Below are 20,933 nucleotides of genomic sequence, written 5' to 3' on the forward strand. Positions count from 1 at the left end.
TCCGACTTGGCTAAGGAACACAACTCTGTACAGCAAACTGTCCTCTGGCAGAGAGTGTATGAACAGGGACAAACATACAACAAAGGTTAAATTTTCATTACAATATTTAATTATGTGTCAAGTTGAGTTGAATATTGTGATACAAGCATTTCATTATGTGGACTGAGAGAATCACCACATTTTTCACTCTTATTAATATGAACAGTTGCAGCACTCTGTTTCATGACTCACAAACTTAGAAATGATTCCCCCAAACACATCCTGTCATTATGACTCCTATTTTTCTGTAAAACCCTGTTTAACATGACACAGAGCAATATTCCAGCTACATGGACTGGAGCCAGACAATCCAGTGACACATATTATGAACAACACTGTCTGGGTATGATGACACAGACATCACAGAGCATGACTACCTGATCCTTTGGGTCAGCACGAAGACAATTTCTAATGTGCAAACTCAACAGGGCCTTTTCAGATGACATCTTGGAACAAAAGAGGTCCAGAATATCAATTTGTACTAAACACTTACTAACTGAAATTTTTTTGAGTGGCATTTTAGAAGTTAAAAGGGGAATTATCACTTATTCATGACATATAATATACATTGCTGGTTAATATAGAACAAACTTTATGGATAACAACTTATGGAATAAAAAGAAGTTGTTATCCATAAAGTTTGTTCTATATTAACTGAAACTTGAAGATGACGATATATCAGTAAAATAATGATCTTTATCAAAGACAAACAATAAATAACAGTCTCATGCAAGCGCCCACATGCTATTTCACTTTAACTATAATAGGTCAGGGCAGTTTTCCCCGAAAAGTCGGAGGAGAAAAAGTGTGCTTTATTATCACGTTATTTTATACATGGTGGTAGAGCCAACTGTATTTCTTATATACATGACAGTAAATCTCGGCTTAACAGTATACTACTTGTAGAAGGTAAAGAACACCTGATATTTTCACATGATTATAGTTAATCTGTCAATAAATCTCGAAGTCAAAGATCTGATCTGATCATATAACTTTGGATAAAGATACTTAGATCAGACCTAATGTAACAAATCCTGGGGGCAATAAGCATCAAAATATGAACCAGTTTACATGAAACTGTTGAATACTATTGTGAATGATAAGTAATTTGATCATTTCGTCCTCCCAAATATATCCTGACTATTCCTCTCAAATGGTGAGTAGTTCTTTCCAGGGTGCCGTTGTCCAAAGCAATCTTAGCGCTAAGGTGATCGTGAATCCCATACTTTAACATAGAATTCACGGTAGATAAGGTGCACCCTGGTCTTGAGACCATATGTTAAAATTAGAGATGGTGAATGATGGGAGACAATCTTCATCACCGCTCAGCTCCAATTTAGCAAACAAAGATTCAAATCAATGTCATTGCCTAATAGCGAACATGAAAATTCAATGGAATATATGTATCAATTCTTAACCTAAACTTTTCATATTCCGAGATGAGGTCCTGCATTCACATCTTCCCGACAGTCTGACAACTCTCCTGACCATTCCATGGAAATCAATGACTAAGCTCACACATTTGAGTGGCTCCGCTTACTGGGACAAGTTGATCGCAGTTTCAATCTCATGATTCTAGTCAGGTGACTGGCAAGTCTAGCTCGGCTTGATACGTTTGTTTGTGACGTCAGACATTGCTGAGGGGCGTTTGAGACCTGAGGAAACATTGTCTGAGACATCTTTTCCTTTCTCTATCACACTGTTGGAGTTCTCGGGTTCTTTCAAGATGTCCTCCGATAAGACAGGCTGGAATAACAACACAAAATACGTAGTTATGGTTTCTGAAACAACAGATGTAGCATACACATATTTCTACAAAGAAAATAAAGAGACACCAATAGGCTTGACTTTTTTATTTTATTTTCCATTCATCTTTGCAAGTGAATATTTGACATTGTTGGGATCAGCATTCTAACTGTATCACAGTGTCCTATATACAGGGGAGGCTGGACCAGACAAACCAGTGACTAAAAGCATCAGCAATGTTCCTCACCCTCTGATACGATGACGACTGACTGACTGAGTCTTTAGCAATATTCCAGCAATATCATGGCAGGGAACACCAGAAATGGGCTTCACAAATTGTACCAATGTGGGGAATCGCACCCTGGCATTCGGCGTGACGAGCGAACGCTTTAACCACTAGGCTACCCCACTGCCCCTGATACAATGACGGATAACAAGCCATACATAAAAGACTCAAGACCAAAGTACCAATGTCATCACCTCGTACTACAAGCATCAGATCCTGGGGACCTGTTCTCACCTGGATGAGGAAGGGGAGAATATAACCTTACATTCATCAACGATACATTCACCCCTCAACACAGCATAATTTTGCTAAATGTTTCTGTTCACAGAAAGTAATGAACGGATCTGACCTACCTTTGTTTTCTGCATGGCATGTTTTTCTGTCCATTCCCTGGCCCTGGCATTGTACAGCGCTCTGTTATATTTGAACTCGTTAGACTGAAAGGAAATAACATAAATACTGTTCATCTCAATTCTCTATCAAATCATTACTCATTACACACATAGCTATTCTCATTACACAAAAAGTTTTGAGAACAGATTCCAACCAACCAAATAAGAACAAAATTAGTGACACCACCACCACCCTCACACACCAAAAACTCTCCCTTCTCTCTCTCCTAACCACATTCGTTTTAAGTAAATACAAGGATAAAGGAGTATGAGAGGAGTTAAATGCAACTTTTCTTTACACACACAAGTTGAATAACTGACTGACTGACTGAGTTTTGGTTTTACGCCGCTTTTAGCAATATTCCAGCAACATCACGGCGGGGGACACCAGAAATGGGCTTCACACATTGTACCCATGTGGGGATTCGAACCCGGGTCTTCGGCGTGACGAGCCAACGCTTTAACCACTAGGCTATCTCACTGCCCCAGTTGAATAACTGAAACTCTGTGATAATATGAGGCATCATTTCTACATTCACTGACTGTGAATACAACAAACCAATCGAATAAACTCGCTATCCAGTAGGCATGTAATTGATGTCAACCAGCAGGAGCTAGGAACTGGGAACAGTCTACATGGTTTAGTTTCCTTGGTCCAGAAAGTTATTTGATGATTCTAACTGCCTAAGTTTAAATGGGTCTGTGTTTTCACGGTTCAAGTCAGTCTGAAGGGCAAGAGTGTAAGACATTACACATTTGCGCTGCTCCCATGCTGGGGCCGAGGTTCTGGCTACAATGTGGACTTACAATATCAGTCATGAGAGGGTCTTCAGGATTTGGCTCAGCCATTAGCAGCTGCAATGACGTCAACACGGTGCTTACATTCAAAATAGGTTTCCATGACCCCCTGAAACAGTTTGTTCAACATTCATAAACACCACATATTTTACCATATATACACTTGTACACCAGTAAATGCAATGGCAGAGATGAAAAACTGAATAAAATATTCAAGTATTCACATTATTCTTTTGAACATATTTACAGGAAATGGCAGTTTGAAGTAAAACTCATTGTCATTTTTACCTTAGGGGGCATTTTGAGTGTGTCCAGGCAAATTCGTCCACCGTTGTCAATATTGGGATGATATATGGGAGTGACATAACGCACCTTGGGGGGTTCAAATGGATACCTGTGAAACACAACACTGTATCTGACTGCATCTCTTCCCTACAGAGTTATATGTATCAAAATCAATTAAAATGAGAGTTGGACTACACTTACTTATACGATAATTCAGTAAAGGTTGATGACATCTTGTTAAACCCAGTAACTATGTTTGAAAGTAAATCGCACGGATTGTACCTGCAGACCCTATTTCCTACATACCAAGGCCAGAAAAACAAATAATATGTTTCTGATAACATCCATATAAAATATAGGTTGGAAAGTTAGGGATTCTTTCTTCTTATACAATTCATAGAATGTTTGTGTGCAGTTATATTAATTATAATAGCATATTTGTACTGCGCGCATATGTCCATGCCTATGCATGCTCAAAGCACACAGTCACAATCTGATTCATATTACCCTGGATAACCCAAGTACTAGCAGGTTAATAGGCACATGACTTATCCCACCAGGTACCCATTTTCTACTAGGTGCCAATTTTGAACAAAGTCCTCTGTAAGGTGAGACCACATGTATCACATATGCTTCGTTGTGGGGCAGGACTAAAATCCTAGAAACTCTCAGGAGTCAAGCTACCAAACATTGTCACCCACCCAAGGACTCCCACGCTCAACGTTGCTGAACTTCAACTGATTTGTGATCTGAGCTCTATGCACAAGACCATTGAGATCATGACAAAACTTGTTATGTTTTACCCAAGACACCAGTTGTCAGCGTATTGCGGTAAGCCTGTATTACTGTTAAATCCCACATGGTGGGCTGACAGGTGTTCTGCTAGACAAGGTAGGCTGGTATCATTTGACAAGAAATCTATAGCATCCTATGAATATGCATTATCATTGAGAATAGACTCTGCTCGTTTTTCATAAACTGCTTTGTTAAACTGCTTCATGATAAACAACACAATACTACCTTTCTGGAATCTGGATTTCCAATTTGAATATTCCACCTTCATACGGGGTGCCTTCGCCACCAACTATCTCTGGAAATAAATTACAGTGAGTCAAAATCTTGTTTTTCATTGTTTTTCTCAAATTCATGTACACATGATGCAGATAAGATTAACAGTTCTATTCTGAAACTTGACATATTGTCTGTATGTTATGATAAGCAATAATATTAAGTGAAATGTTGATCTGACCATCCTATTGTATGTTCTCTGAGAGTTTTCATCACTGACTTGTAAGTTAAATATTGCTGAGGGGCGAGTCAATAAACAGGTATTTCCAAGTTTGGAAAGATCGTGAGAATATCTTTCAGTTAATAATATCAGTTATTAATGTCAAATAAAACCACAGCAGTTAACAAGGTAAGAAATAATTCATAGGCCATGGATGTTTTGTTATCACAATGCAAACCTAATGGTTATTACTGACATGTATCATCTCTTATTACTATGGAAAGATTTCCAATCACTACAGCGACTTACATTGATTAAATTACATAATAATTTGACAAGTAACAGCGACAGTATTTTCTCTATTTTTCCCCATAATGAAACACAAATATGTAACAATTAATATTATGGAGTCATACAGCAGACAGTCTGATGCAGACCATAAGGTAAGGGTTAGGGTGTATAATTATAGAATCTGTTTGCCACCTGGGTTAGGTTTTGGCGAACATATTCCATAGTATAGGTGTACCAGCTTACGGCTAGCGTTGGGGGCAAACATACTGTATAGGGGCACCAGATTAGGTTCGGGGCGAACTTTTGAACTTGAAGGGAGGATGTGGTATCCCTATTTGCAACTAACGTGCTTCTAGATGATCTATTTTATCATCTTTTGGCCAGCATGATATTCCGTGAGGTGGTGATTCCGACATCATCTGAATTTCTCGCTTCATGCGCACATTTCTTTGCATTGTGGTGGTTGTTTACACTCTTGCTGTTCTCGGAATATTCGCACTTCCCGCCGAATGCCGAAAACTGGCACGACTTTGCTTCATGCAGCGATTAAAAGGATTCGGATGTCACTATTGCGTTAGGCCCATCTGGTAGCACGCACAGTCTCTAAGCTTATAACTAATCACGTAAAAAACAAACAGACAAACCATAACCTGAAGGAAACATGCATTGTTGTGAATCCTGTACTAAATAATAACTACTAATATAATTCCTAATCGACAGGCCAAGGTGATATTGCGATTGTAATCCCCTGCACTATTTACGACATGTATCGTAAGTGACAGCCGCTTGGCAAAAACAAACAAAACGACGACATATTGATAACGCTTTTATTCAACAAATAGGGTAAAACAGCTACTGTCAGTTTGTGGATTGTTGCACGTTTCAAGTTTTAATCAGTCATCTTTTAACTAGTCTAATAAAACTCGGGCGAATATTTCTGCGAAGGCGCGTTTCGACGTTGCACAACTTGATTTTGACGTTCCTGGACATGGATGTGTTTACCTGGATTCTATAAAGTGTTGACATGGACCAAGGCAATATGGCAGAGGCAGAAAACAGAATAGTGAAATCCATACATTCTGACACATCGGTTAGAGTTGAGTTCATAAACGAAACCCAGAGACCTGTTGATTTGTTTTGGATTGACTTCCAAGGCAAGTTGGTGAGGTACAAACTCGGACTGAAGCCGAGCAAGAACTATCACATAAATACCTATGAAACGCACCCATGGATAGCCAGAGACACCCGCACAGGCTCATCTCTTCTCATCAAGAAAGATTTCATTTACTATCCTAAAGCAAATGATGAAGATGATGAGTTCCAGCAAATATTCATCTCATTACCAGGTATAATTCTAATATACTTATCGAGAGTACAGTTAATTGGGGCAACCTTGCTTAAAGGTTAAAGGTCGCATGCAGCTATAAAAACAAACTTAATTAAAACACAATTATTACTTATTCATGACATATATATGCATTGCTGATTATGAAAAAACAAATAAACAGAATTATAAGCGTACTAATTCTACAATCGCAAATCAAAAGTGAAATATTTTGTACTTGGGTTTACTTCCCTCGAAATGAAGCACCCATGATACCGAACCCAGTCAGAGTGGTTGGGCGTGCACTTAAGTGTAATGAAGTCTTTCATTGGCTGGTTCATTTGCCGATACGCTCATGGCTCTTTGTGTGTGTATGGAGATGTTGGGTTTTGAAAATACATGCTCATTCCTTGTGTATAACATTTTGCAATCAACAGACAACATATGTCATGTGTACAAGTATCACACCTGCCTGAGAAAGTGACTCCGTAAGAAGAACGTGTGGTGAAATAGTCAAATAAAATTATATATACAGTTAAATTGGTAATCTACTGTCATAACGTATAAAAGCTCGCTTCTAAAATATCAACAAAAGTCAAAACATTAGAAAAATAGCTCACATCAAAGCCTTCTCCAAGTACTCACCGCCAGTGAAGGTTTTCCGTCTTGAAATGTTAGTGCTTTGAATTATGAACAATGAATCTATATGTACTGCCATTAAATGCAAAGACGTGCTTGGCAATTACCATTTTATTATTGGTATGATATTATGTTATATATGTCAATATAAAATGAAAAACATTTGTAAACTTTTTTTTTGTTCGGCCCATATGATTAAGAATAAGGTCCTTTTGACATTTTATCACGGCCCATTTGACTTTCACCAAGGCCCGGCCCATTTGACTTTCACCACGGCCCATTTGACTTTTTCCATCGGCCCATTTGACTTGGCACTTCTCAGCCCTTTTGTCCTTCGGCCCATTTGACTAGATCCCGTGCATATATATGCCTGTTGCAATGGTATTGCTGAGGTGGCACAAAACAATATACTCTCACAAAAGCTAGAAACATATAAGCACTCGGTCAACAAGAAAGGTGTATCACCATGGTTTCGCCCCTTGACTTCACCTCGGCACCAAGGGATGTTAACCCCTGGCTGGAGTGCCCACCAGCCTGAGGTGCTGCAGTGTTTTCGCATGAGTTACTTCCCTTGGGCATGCCTGAAACATTATCCTCATCTGTTAGAATCTCAGGTTTGACTGTGTCCCTTGATGTATCTAACCTGAGCTCATGTTTTTTCACAAACAGTTAAGACTTCATCAGATATAACTTGTAATACTCTGCAAAGCAGATCTGAATCATTGTTACTCACATGGCAGATGGAACTTGTACATGACATGAGGTCTTCACTAGTGTACATGTTCTATGCAGAGTCACCCCTGGCGATGGTTCCCAAATTACACATACCTCCAATAGAGTTATAGAAACCCAGAATTTTGGCATGTACCTGTACTACCTTTTATCTATTTGGAGTATACCAGATCTTTTGAAGTAGGGAATACCAAACATTGAAATTTAATGAAAAGAAAGCTTTTGTTATTTCATGATGTGTATATTGTTACATAAGTCTTTGCTTGATTTCAGTGTTCAGACTTATTGACAGATGTGTAGACTTCTTGCGTTCACATGGCATCAGACATCAAGCGGACAATTTAAGCATTCCAACTTTACTCGTACAGGATCTCAAGAAGAATCCTTTTCTCCCATGTCAGGAATATCAGCCTTGAAGATTCATGCTAGACCACTAGCCTGAGACTACTCAATTGCACCAAGACAAGTTCAATTCCAGTGATGGTAGTCCTCATTGACTGGAAGCATTTGAGGGTCTGAACAAGGTCTCTGTTGTTCAAATCTGGTTCCAATGGAAGTGAATAACAAGTGATACACTGGTACAAACAGTGTACAAATGTGTTTCATTCATGCACGGCCAGCTACTCTGAGGAATAGTGAGACAATAGTCATCTGGACAACCCTTATGAAGATATACTGAGTCAAAAAAGAAACTTCACAAAATGTAATTTGAAAAATAATGAATAATCTTTCTCTGATGATACATCTATGTATCCGAAATGGGATCCCTATCTTTCGACTCTAGAAAAACGTTAGCAAAACCCACTCAAACCCAACCATTCCTCGTGCAAATGACGTTAGTGCCAAATCAGGTTTTGCACGTGCAGTCGATCACGTGATCTTTGCATCGAAGTTTTCGTCATATGCACGTATTTGCATTGGCCTGAAGAATTGAAAAAACACTTTTAAACCACAGTTCTAACGGTACTTGAAATGCCACGATTGTCAAATGTGCAACGTGAACGTGCCGTTGGCATGTTGCAAGCGGGAAGATCAGTTATTGACGCCGCAAAAGCAATGGGATGCAGCCGTCGTACTGTGTATGACTTGGCGAGGTCGTCTACAACAAACTGGCACCACTTCTGATCGCCCAAAGGTCGGTCGCCCACGTGTGACGCCACGAGCAGAAGACCATCAAATCGTCCTACATCACCTACGTGACAGATTTCTGCCGGCTACACGAACCAGGGCTGAGATGTTTAGAGGTCGACTGTCCTCACAGACCATTCGAAATCAGTTGCGGGCTGCCAATCTCCATTCTCGACGTCCATATCGTGGGCCAATATTGACGCCGTTTTCGTTAACGCCAACGTCTGCTGTGGGCCCAACGTCACCTCCGATGGACCCAGAGAGACTGGAATCGAGTCGTCTTTAGCGATGAATCCAGGTTTACCCTCAGGTTCGCATTGACGGCAGGCATAGAGTCTGGAGACGACGTCGTGAACGGTATGCCCAATGTTGTGTACAGGAAGTCGACAGATTCGGGGCGGTAGTTGCATGGTGTGGGGTGCTTTCTGTGGGAACAACCGCTTCCCGATTTCTGGTCATCCGTGGAAACCTCACAGCTGCTGCTTACCGCGACCAGGTGCTCACCCTGAACTCGTTCCTTTCATGGCGGCTCATGGCCCAGGTCTACAGTTCCAGCATGATAATGCTCGGCTGCATACCGCGATGTTGACACGAAATTTCCTTCAAAACGCTGGAATCAACGTCATGGACTGGCCATCGAGGTCCCCTGACCTTAATCCAATAGAGCACGCGTTTGGGATGCACTTGGGAGAAGGCTTCGTGGTCTTAGGAACCAACCTCAGTATTTGCAGGAACTTGGCGCTGCCTTGCAAGAGCAATGGCGCAGAATCCCCAACCACGTGTTCACAAGCATCAGGCAGTCGATGAGGAGACGGTGTTTGGCAGTGGTGAATGCGCGGGGCGGCCATACACGATATTAAACTGAGAAATTTCGCATTTTTATTCTTGTGACTTGACATTCTGTATACCCATGTTTTGGAACGGCAGTGTAGCCTAATGGAACTGATTATGGCACTGTCAGTGTATCCAGTACATCACACAGATCTCAGCAATGAAATAATACCAATTTAACCATCTTACCATCTCTTGTTCTTTTATAGTGCCCTGATGAAAGAATGTGCAGTTTCTTTTTTGACTCAGTAAACAAAGATCAGAGAGCTGGGGCCCCAGCATCCTCGATAATCTCCAGGGTATATGTTACGATCACTCTCAACTATACCCTGGATGCATCCATGGATTGGCCAGATGAGTTTATTACCTCCCTTGGCTGGCTTTTTATCCAATCAGGTGTCTACGGTGGGAAGTTGAGCGAACCAATCACAACTCACTTTCGCTTCTTAAATTATGTAACTGATTAAACTTGGCAACACAATTGATGCAGATGTAGAAGGAGTTCTTTTATATATTTTTTGAAAGTTTCAGATCTGTCAATTTGTCTGTATTATTTCCCAAAAATCTGAGTGGTACTGCCAACAAACCTTCGCGACTGCGACTGCTATCTTTGTTGATACTGGCAAGCTCAGATGTAACGGCGGCTTAGCTGATTGGCTGCTGTGAGAATGCGGAGCCAGCAAAGGGCGGTAATATAATTATCGGGCCAAGCCGTGGATGCATCCAGGGTATAGTGGAGAGTGGTCGTAACGTATAACCTGGAGATTATCAAGGATGGGGCCCCAGCTCTCAGGCCCCGAAATAAAATGTTTCTTTCAAATTTTTAACCATGATCTTTTTGTATATTTGCACCTAATGAAGAAAAGCAAAGCAACTTCCTGTTTTAGATGGACTGAAATGGGAAACACAATATTTTTTTGCTTTTGCAAATATGAGGATGTCAGTGAGGTGTGAATGGGAGGCCGACTTGCTTTGCAGAGTTGTGTCCCTTGGACACACCAGAAACCTATAACTGTTAGTGTGTTGTGTCAAGGTTTGTCAGCACCATTTCCATGTTTGTGGATTTTATCAAATGGTAATCAGGTTTATATCAGATTATGTCATGTCTAAATCCACAGGACAATATGATTTTAACAAACTTTTTCAAAGTGAGCCATTATAACACATGAACTGACCCGTGAAGATCCAGGTTAGAATTGATCTTCAGTAACCCATGCTTGTCATAAAAGGCGACTAATGGGATCGAGGGGTCAGGCTCACTGACTTAGTTGACACATGTCATGTCATTGTATCCCAGTTACGTATATCGATGCTCATGCTGTTGATCACTGGTCCAAGTTTACAGATTGCCGCAATATAGCTTGAATATTGCTGAGCGCAGTGTAAAACAACAATCAATAACACATGAACAAGGCTATGGCAGTACGTTACAGAATTATGTGAATTTAAGTTTAACCAATAATCCACATATTTGCATACCGTTAAGATATTACCGTAGATAAGCCGAATTTTGAGGACAAATAATCGTTAAAATATTAGAACATGTATGGTGTGTTTCATCATGTTGGTTACACATTTTGGTTATGTAAGACAGAAGCAACAAAACCCTTTAATTATTCATAAGAAATCCCTGATAATAGCAGAATCTGTTGTATGATTCCAATCATGTCATGGGCATTGGTTCATGAATCACTACAACCAGGTGCTCGTGTGAGGTATCCTGCCTCCAGCAGCCGCACAGGTCACAAGAACATGCAAAAGTAAGTCAGTTGTTCACCAAAACACATCATGTGACCAAATGATACAAGTAAAAAAATATAATACAACATTATTTTTGTCAGTGATATGTTAAATATGGAAATGGCCAAGTAATTAGATAAGATTTTGATGTGAAAATGTAAACTAGATAAACACATAGCAAGGGTGGTTGGAAGGATCTGAGCTTATCTGCTATGGATGTATAGTAAACATGATATAGTTGTAATAGATAATGATATCATTCTGCTGAGGAGGACATTTTACATCAGCAAGAAGAAGCTTTTGAAACCATTAAGTTCAGACAGTACAGCATTGTTTTAGCAAACGTGTTTGTACCTTGTAGAAGATAATGTTTGAAAATAATCAACAACCCAGGCCATCAACACAGTCCCCCATAGTAATCCCCAATATACCCCATGTTACACCAACCAACCAACCAACACCATACTTTGGCTCAGACCTTTTTTCAGCAATCCATCCTATATCCATAATCAGGGCTCTGTGTTGCCTACCGACTTCAGTATGTTTTCAAAATAAACAAATGATTAATCAGTTATTCTTTTTGGACCCCCGGAATTGAAAAACGTTGTGCACCATGAATTGTTGAACTGAAATACTCTGATGAATGAGAGATCATTAACAGAGACTACAAGAATTCTTTCTGTTTTTCAGCTATTTTTACTACAGGAGAATGTTCAAAACCAGGTATACGTGTTTTCAGGTTTTCCCTTAACCATGTTTTCTTAAAGAACAATGGTGCCGAGGCATTTAGAACTACTTTAAGAAGTCGCGATCTACTCGGACCAGCCATTCAACCATTCACGATCACCCCACCAGCCCTCACCCCATGACAATTTTTGCTGTAAGCAAGCTAACATTGGTGAACTGTCTTTGGAGATCTGTGTCTCTGTGTTGAACTGTTTAATTATAGTCTTAACATTTTAAGGCTCTGATACTTTTTTCAAATAAATATAGTCTGTGATACGCTAGTTACTGCACTGTCCATTGTTGACAGGTTTTTATATGTTGTTATTATATAACTTGGTCTAGTCTGGTTGACAAACTGGAAATGCAACTATAACTTTCAACTCTCTCAAATGGATATCAGTAATAATTTGAAAATACGTGGTTAATATTCTCAAACGACTTTTTGTCAATAAAGTTTGCTATACACTTTGGGTCTGTGATTATTTTTGTGGTGAATTGTTTTTGAAAGTGTACACTAGTTTAACTGACTGGTTCATTTGGACATATTATCAGAATACTGAAGTTATGATTTCTTTAGGTATGACATTTACTATTGTTAAAACAATAGTATGGAATCTTACTGTTATTGAAATATTTCAGAAAATATGTTCAGTATTTCTTAGGATGGGTAGGCATCTGTTATCTTGATGACATGACTCACTTTGCAGATATTTTATTACCCACGTGGTCAACGTATGAGTAGTTGCATACTAATCTCGTACGTCACACGAGTGTCGTATCCCGTTGACCTGTGTCGTAATGACTTGACCTGAGATTCTAACAATTTGATTGGATAACCGATTACCTCTCAATTAGGTCACATTCTGACGTAACTATTTTTTTCTTCATGACAAACACGTGAATTCATTCATTCTACAACTTAAATGCATTGTGGGAATGTAAACATTGCGAACGTTGCCGTGTCGCTGTTTAATTGTCGAACTGAGACATTATATCCGTCGAAAAACATAAACGCAATGTTTCCACCAGTGATGTTAGCCCGAATGAACATGATATGCAAACCAAGAAACGGGCTGCTACAGAGTAGTTTACTGTAGGAGGCTGTACGAGGCGATGACAACTGACATGCATCGTGACGTCAGTTACCAAGGCAGTGACGTCATGCAAATATTGTACTACAGTACAAAACTCTTCCGCAACCTCTTATGAAACCGGTTTGGGTTTGAAACCATAAAAAAAAAAAAAAATACGCTAATTTGTCAATTTAATGCATGTAAGACGTGGGTAATAAATAAAATACCACACTCGGTCTCATTGCGTACGAATTATACAAAACGAGTGACCTTCCTATGTTATCTGACGCTTGTAGGTGATGTGACTGATGTGTGGATATTGTATGTTCTAGTATTGTTATGGTGGTGAATGTGACGAGTGTTAGAAATGTGAAGATCTTCACAATGTTGAACTACAATCAACACCCATCTCCAGGGTTTATTTCCCTCACTAAGGTTTCACTGATGAGGATATTTTGATAAGAACCTTCTGACAGAACACACCATTGATGGACTTGGCAAAGAATTTCAGTTTCATTCCTGGATACTCTGTTCCAATGTTAACACCAACCACAGTGTTAGGATGGGTATTGATACTGAGAATATCCCAGTCATGAGGACATTCATGCTTCAACCAGCTCACCTGGGCAACTTCTGCTGTTACCTGATATCAAATCAAGCAATTTCAAAATGATGAACATGATGAAACTATAGTTTATGATAAGGAACCGAAACATGAAGCTATGAGAATTTTCCATACAGAAGTTCTGACGAGGTCATCCTGGCCATTCAAAGCACCTGCTTGGAGACTGGATTATGGATGGAGCAAGTTTACAAAAAATATAAGCAACAAAACTTTCTCCATATCCATATCAAATCTTGCCAAATTACCTTGTTTCGACTTGCCCAATTCGGGCATAAATTCCGATTCATATGCATAAAGAAACAGATAAGTAACTCTTCCACTTTCAAAGACATTAAACAGGTTTCTCTTGTCATTTGTCCAATTCATTTGACATATGCTTCAATAGCATCCATAATATTACGGGTGTAATACCCATTGGTAACAGGTGCTCATAGATAGCAGGCCCATAGATGAATAACTGACAACAGTTGTTACTGTCAACAATACAGAAGTCACCTGTGATTATCCGACCAAGAGGTTCACAGCAGTGTGAGACTGGAGATCAAGGGAGATCACTCTTCATGTAACATCTGTCCAGAGCTAAACAAGTGAGCTTGACATCAATGACAGCTGTATTTCTGTTTCACCCTCAGCCCTCTACTGGGATTCAATCTGGCTTGTTCAGTTTTACCTAGTGACTGCTCCATTTTCACCCTCTCACAGAGTGACTGGTAGTGTCATCTGGCAGCTTTGAAGTTTACCTTTCATGGAACGACTGCCTGAACTTCACCAGTTACTTGAACCTTTCTCCGAGTGACTGCCATAACAGCAGTCATCAGGTCCACATTTTACCCACTCTTTCATACATCAGTTCCAGTAACCAAGGCCCATTTGCACAAAGTAATCTTAGTGCTAAGACAACCTTTAGTCTGTGTTAGTGTATGTGAGTTACGATCATTGTGGCACTAGGATTAACGGTACTTTGTGCATGTGGGCCAAGGATTACATCAACAAGATTAACTTGATGATTCCACAATACATGTCTGCTTGGGACTAGGAGCTCCTACAGACATGCAATTTTGTTGAATGGGATTCGCCATGGTCGTTGTACAGGAAGTCATTAACATACCAGGAATTAAGGCAGTGGTTCCAAAACATGCTGTTTGTGTAAACTGATTCAGTCTTAAGAAAAAACACAAAGAAACATATTATTTTATTATTATTTATTTCTTGATGTTTTTAAGTAAAATTCAGTAACATCCCTCTGGGAGGGTGATTATAAAACAGTTGACAACTCAGGATGCTGGAACTAAACTTGCGGACATTTCGCTGGACTATGACATGCAAGATACAAGGTTTTCTTTCCACGAAAATACTGTGATGTTGCTCACGAGTCGACCTTTGATATTCAGGGAGTAGGGGATGTTTGAATGGAGACTAGAATATCAAATACTATATCCCAAACAACAACTGATATATGAAAGTCAGACTTGAACAATATCTTATAGAGCTGAATGATTCTAGCAAGGTGGGTTTAATGATTACTGCATTGTCTAGAGACAGGTATGCATGTGTGGGTGCTTGTAATGGTGCCAGTTTTATTACATTAGCCTGCTGAGATACATGCTTCAGGTTTACATGAATACCCCACTTGGACACATTATAACAACAATGAGTGGACCAGATCATGTACAATTCCCTCGAAGCCGAACGCAGTCATATTAATAACAAGCACCAATACTTCAGATGTCCACTCCACCACAGCAGGGAACATCAATCCCCTGAAGTGTACATCACATCAGTGACAAATTACTGTGTATGTTGATGGGATGTTGAACAATGTGAATAAATGATGAATTCTCACTTAGCAGATGACAGATGTTAAAATGAAGAACAAAACACTTCCTTCTGAAGTCATGGTTATTGCTTATGTTCAAGTAATGTGTTTTCAGGAATATGTTCTTCATTACATGACAAAATCAGTACAGCCCTAACAGCTTCAGATATTAATCACACCTAGTGCTTAAACTTGCATGCAAAAAAGTCATTTAGTGAGGACCTAATCAATTTGTCTGGAGATATACCAGTAGACAAATTCAGTTCTATGAAAACCCCATGGCAGTGTATATGTCATAATCAAGTTCAAGTAAGAGATACTGCGACTGAGTTTGGTTTTACGCCGCTTTTAGCAATATTCCAGCAATATCACGGCGGGGAACACCCGAAATGGTCTTCACACATTGTACCCATGTGGGGAATCGAACCCAGGCATTCAGCGTGACGAGTGAACGCTTTAACCACTAGGCTACCCCACCGCCCCCAAGTAAGAGATAAGACAGAATCATAGTATTTAATACTACTGGGCTATGATTTGTTATTCAGGATCCTACCCATTTCCTGAGTATTTAAGAAAGTCGTAATATCTATGCATTTAGATGCAGATTTGAACCCATGATGAGTGAGCATACCGACCACTGGGCCACTCAGTTCATGACACTGTACATCAGTGAGCACACCCACCACTGGGCCACTCATATCATGACACTGTACATCAGTGAGCACACCCACCACTGGGCCACTCATATCATGACACTGTACATCAGTGAGCACACCCACCACTGGGCCACTCATATCATGACATTGTACATCAGTGAGCACACCCACCACTGGGCCACTCAGTTCATGACACTGTACATCACTGTGAGCACACCCACCACTGGGCCACTCAGTTCATGACACTGTACATCAGTCAGTGAGCACACCCACTCACTGGGCCACTGGCCACTCATATCATGACACTGTACATCAGTGAGCACACCCACCACTGGGCCACTCATATCATGACACTGTACATCAGTTCATGACACTGTACATCAGTGAGCACACCCACCACTGGGCCACTCAGTTCATGACACTGTACATCAGTGAGCACACCCACCACTGGGCCACTCATATCATGACACTGTACATCAGTGAGCACACCCACCACTGGGCCACTCATATCATGACACTGTACATCAGTGAGCACACCCACCACTGGGCCACTCATATCATGACATTGTACATCAGTGAGCACACCCACCACTGGGCCACTCAGTTCATGACACTGTACATCAGTGAGCACACCCACCACTGGGCCACTCAGTTCATGACACTGTACATCAGTGAGCACACCCACCACTGGGCCACTCATATCATGACACTGTACATCAGTGAGCACACCCACCACTGGGCCACTCAGTTCATGACACTGTACATCAGTGAGCACACCCACCACTGGGCCACTCAGTTCATGACACTGTACATCAGTGAGCACACCCACCACTGGGCCACTCATATCATGACACTGTACATCAGTGAGCACACCCACCACTGGGCCACTCATATCATGACACTGTACATCAGTGAGCACACCCACCACTGGGCCACTCATATCATGACACTGTACATCAGTGAGCACACCCACCACTGGGCCACTCATATCATGACACTGTACATCAGTGAGCACACCCACCACTGGGCCACTCATATCATGACACTGTACATCATGAGCACACCCACCAGTCAGTGAGCACACCCACCACTGGGCCACTCATATCATGACACTGTACATCAGTGAGCACACCCACCACTGGGCCACTCATATCATGACACTGTACATCAGTGAGCACACCCACCACTGGTCCACTCATATCATGACACTGTACATCAGTGAGTTTGTTTTGATGCTCTCTGAACAATAATTTAGGTACCTCATAGTTTTGATGCTCTCTGAACAATAATTTAGGTACCTCATAGCGTGCCCACTTGATGTGGTGAGAAAATACACAAGCAGACTTAACATTTCCTGGAAACAATCGCTGCAAATTCGGTGCCAACAGACCATGGATCAATTCAGGCAAATGTGGAATTTAGCCCCTCAGAAAATACTGGCACAACTATATGACACGCTGGAGGTCAATGATCTGTGGAATTAGTATGTAGGGACCCTGAATGAAATAATACTGATGAGAATTGTGGGGGTCTTACGATCCTTCAAAAATTCAGCAAAAGCGTTTAAGTCTAGGTCCTCCATAATCATAAACCACAGGGAACAATACATTAAATGTACCAGCCCATAACTTCATGGCAAATTCATAACATATCACCCCAAATCTTTAAGTTGCACTTTTCATTAAGTTGGAGCATAGATGTCCACTCCATGTCCACTTGCGATAGGACGACTTTCAGGAAATGTTTGGCTGAATAAAAACTTCACTTCACTTCATGCATCAGCTAGAGAACCATGTATGACAGTAGTGTTTCTGTGGCCATGTTGGCTAATCTGTACAGAGACAAACACACAACTTAATGAGCTACATCTAGGACACTGTACATCCTTTGTACAAAGCCTTCAACAGTCCTAATGAGCTACATCTAGGACACTGTACATCCTTTGTACAAAGCCTTCAACAGTCCTAATGAGCTACATCTAAGACACTGTACATCCTTTGTACAAAGCCTTCAACAGTCCTAATGAGCTACATCTAGGACACTGTACATCCTTTGTACAAAGCCTTCAACAGTCCTAATGAGCTACATCTAGGACACTGTACATCCTTTGTACAAAGCTTTCAGCAGTCCTAATGAGCTACATCTAGGACACTGTACATCCTTTGTACAAAGCCTTCAACAGTCCTAATGAGCTACATCTAGGACACTGTACATCCTTTGTACAAAGCTTTCAGCAGTCTGTAATAAATACACAGGCACACTTCAAACCTACTCAGCTAGCACACAACATGGACGGCTGTTAGAAAAGTGATTGCAAAAAAATCATGGCTGAAAACTGGCAAATGAATTGGGTAATCACCACACAATGTTCAAAATGACTTTCACATTCTGGTTTCTAAGAATGGAGACAATGGTCTTGGCTGTGAATATATTTCAGGAGTACTGGTAAAAGAATTTTTGGATCTCAATTTATTTATTTGTTAAACATGACGTTTTGGAGTTAATTCCTACACTTCTGGTAGGAAACACCATGTTTAATGAATAAAGAAGTTGAAACCAAAAACATCTTTGACTCATGTTCACTTCTAAATGCCCTTCAGAGAAATCTAAATTCAGATACAACCTGCATTTAAGTCAGCATGGAAGCACAAGTGATGGAAAATATATCAGACAACAACATGAAGACAATATGATGTAAATCATATTCGATGCACTTATCTTGATACAAAGCACCAAATTCCTTTTTGATTAGGTGCACATAATGCAAAATCAAAATATAATTACAACAAATTTGGAAATTTTAATATAACCAAACCAAACCTAACCTAACTTTCTCATTATTCAACAGGCCTTTTTGGGAAACATGAACTTGCTAGTGGCTGTTTTAGTTCCACTTTAAACAGAATACCAGCAATCAGACCTTTCATCAAAGATTATTCTGTGATCCTTCACCTCCTTTCATAGCTAAGGGAAGCAACTCTGCACATACTGTTATAGTGCCAGAATCCCATTGTTTAGCCCAGGTATGAATACCTTTTCCACAAACTCTGTAACTATCAGTCATACTGTATTGTGGAACTTTAGACTAAACCTTCCATTCTGTAACTATCAGTCATACTGTATTGTTGAACTTTAGACTAAACCTTCCATTCTGTAACTATCAGTCATACTGTATTGTTGAACTTTAGACTAAACCTTCCATTCTGTAACTCAGTCATACTGTATTGTTGAACTTTAGACTAAACCTTCCATTCTGTAACTCAGTCATACTGTATTGTTGAACTTTAGACTAAACCTTCCATTCTGTAACTATCAGTCATACTGTATTGTTTGACTTTAGACTAACTATCAAACTTCCACTTTTTGACTAAACTTCCATTCTGTAACTACTGTCATACTGTATTGTTGAACTTTAGACTAAACCTTCCATTCTGTAACTATCAGTCATACTGTATTGTGGAACTTTAGACTAAACCTTCCATTCTGTAACTATCAGTCATACTGTATTGTTGAACTTTAGACTAAAACCTTCCATTCTGTAACTATCAGTCATACTGTATTGTTGAACTTTAGACTAAACCTTCCATTCTGTAACTATCAGTCATACTGTATTGTTGAACTTTAGACTAAAACTTCCATTCTGTAACTGTCATTCATCCATTCTGTAACTATCAGTCATACTGTATTGTTGAACTTTAGACTGTATTGTTGAACTTTAGACTAAACCTTCCATTCTGTAACTATCAGTCATACTGTATTGTTGAACTTTAGACTAAACCTTCCATTCTGTATCACTATCATTCTGTAACTATCAGTCAGACTATACTGTATTGTTGAACTTTAGACTAAACCTTCCATTCTGTAACTATCAGTCATACTGTATTGTTGAACTTTAGACTAAACCTTCCATTCTGTAACTATCAGTCATACTGTATTGTGGAACTTTAGACTAAACCTTCCATTCTGTAACTATCAGTCATACTTTAGACTAAACCTTCCATTCTGTATCAGTCATACTGTATTGTGGAACTTTAGACTAAACCTTCCATTCTGTAACTATCAGTCATACTATATTGTATTGTTGAACTTTAGACTAAACCTTCCATTCTGTAACTATCAGTCATACTGTATTGTTGAACTTTAGACTAAACCTTCCATTCTGTAACTATCAGTCATACTGTATTGTTGAACTTTAGACTAAACCTTCCATTCTGTAACTATCAGTCATACTGTATTGTTGAACTTTAGACTAAACCTTCCATTCTGTAACTATCAGTCATACTGTATTGTTGAACTTTAGACTAAACCTTCCATTCTTTAGACTAAACCTGTAACTATCAGTCATACTGTATTGACTAAACCTTCCATTCTGATCAGTCATACTGTAGACTTTAGACTAAACCTTCCTTCTGTAACATTACTGTGAACTTTAGACTAAACCTTCCATTCTGTAACATCAGTCATACTGTATTGTTGAACTTTAGACTAAACCTTCCATTCTGTAAACTCATCAGAACTTTCATACTGTAACTATCAGTCATTGTGTGAACTTTTCAGACTAGACTAAACCTTCCAACT

At 39.8% G+C, this 20,933-nt stretch overlaps 2 protein-coding genes and 1 long non-coding RNA gene across 3 annotated transcripts; 1 reads left to right on the forward strand and 2 right to left on the reverse strand.

Annotated features, from left to right (window-relative positions):
* Nucleotides 1-1,304: 1,304 nt before the first annotated feature.
* LOC124288340 (ubiquitin-conjugating enzyme E2 T-like) lies at nt 1,305-5,760 on the reverse strand. Its single transcript, XM_046724858.1, has 6 exons — nt 5,412-5,760; nt 4,567-4,636; nt 3,551-3,655; nt 3,271-3,370; nt 2,425-2,508; nt 1,305-1,785 (listed from the first exon to the last, which is right to left on the reverse strand). Exons 1-6 carry the CDS (start codon nt 5,518-5,520, stop codon nt 1,636-1,638), a joined length of 618 nt encoding a protein of 205 aa, XP_046580814.1. The 5' UTR covers nt 5,521-5,760; the 3' UTR covers nt 1,305-1,635.
* Nucleotides 5,761-5,829: 69 nt separating this feature from the next.
* On the forward strand, nt 5,830-8,504 carry LOC124288339 (von Hippel-Lindau-like protein). The gene is made up of 2 exons (XM_046724857.1): nt 5,830-6,411; nt 8,034-8,504. The coding sequence occupies exons 1-2, from the start codon at nt 6,090-6,092 to the stop codon at nt 8,174-8,176; spliced, it is 465 nt and encodes a 154-aa protein (XP_046580813.1). The 5' UTR covers nt 5,830-6,089; the 3' UTR covers nt 8,177-8,504.
* A 9,028-nt stretch (nt 8,505-17,532) lies between these two features.
* Nucleotides 17,533-20,287, reverse strand: LOC124288335. The gene is made up of 4 exons (XR_006901426.1): nt 20,207-20,287; nt 20,082-20,133; nt 17,654-19,550; nt 17,533-17,614 (listed from the first exon to the last, which is right to left on the reverse strand). It is a non-coding gene; the product is annotated as an uncharacterized LOC124288335 (long non-coding RNA).
* Between the last annotated feature and the right edge of the window lie 646 nt (nt 20,288-20,933).

The sequence above is a fragment of the Haliotis rubra genome, unplaced genomic scaffold (genome assembly GCF_003918875.1).
Source record: "Haliotis rubra isolate DU_JTF1 unplaced genomic scaffold, ASM391887v1 Scf415, whole genome shotgun sequence".
Taxonomy (NCBI): Eukaryota; Metazoa; Mollusca; class Gastropoda; order Lepetellida; family Haliotidae; genus Haliotis; species Haliotis rubra.

Bases quoted from the DNA above. Each gene is read 5' to 3' on its own strand.
- LOC124288340 (XM_046724858.1), bottom strand. From the start codon at position 5,520: ATGCAAAGAAATGTGCGCATGAAGCGAGAAATTCAGATGATGTCGGAA. The intron at 4,637-5,411 runs GTTAGTTGCAAA...ATTTATTTCCAG, and splicing joins AATAGATCATCTAGAAGCAC to AGATAGTTGGTGGCGAAGGC. The intron at 3,656-4,566 runs GTAGTATTGTGT...TGTGTTTCACAG, and splicing joins GAAATCCAGATTCCAGAAAG to GTATCCATTTGAACCCCCCA.
- LOC124288339 (XM_046724857.1), top strand. From the start codon at position 6,090: ATGGACCAAGGCAATATGGCAGAGGCAGAAAACAGAATAGTGAAATCC. The intron at 6,412-8,033 runs GTATAATTCTAA...GCTTGATTTCAG, and splicing joins AATATTCATCTCATTACCAG to TGTTCAGACTTATTGACAGA.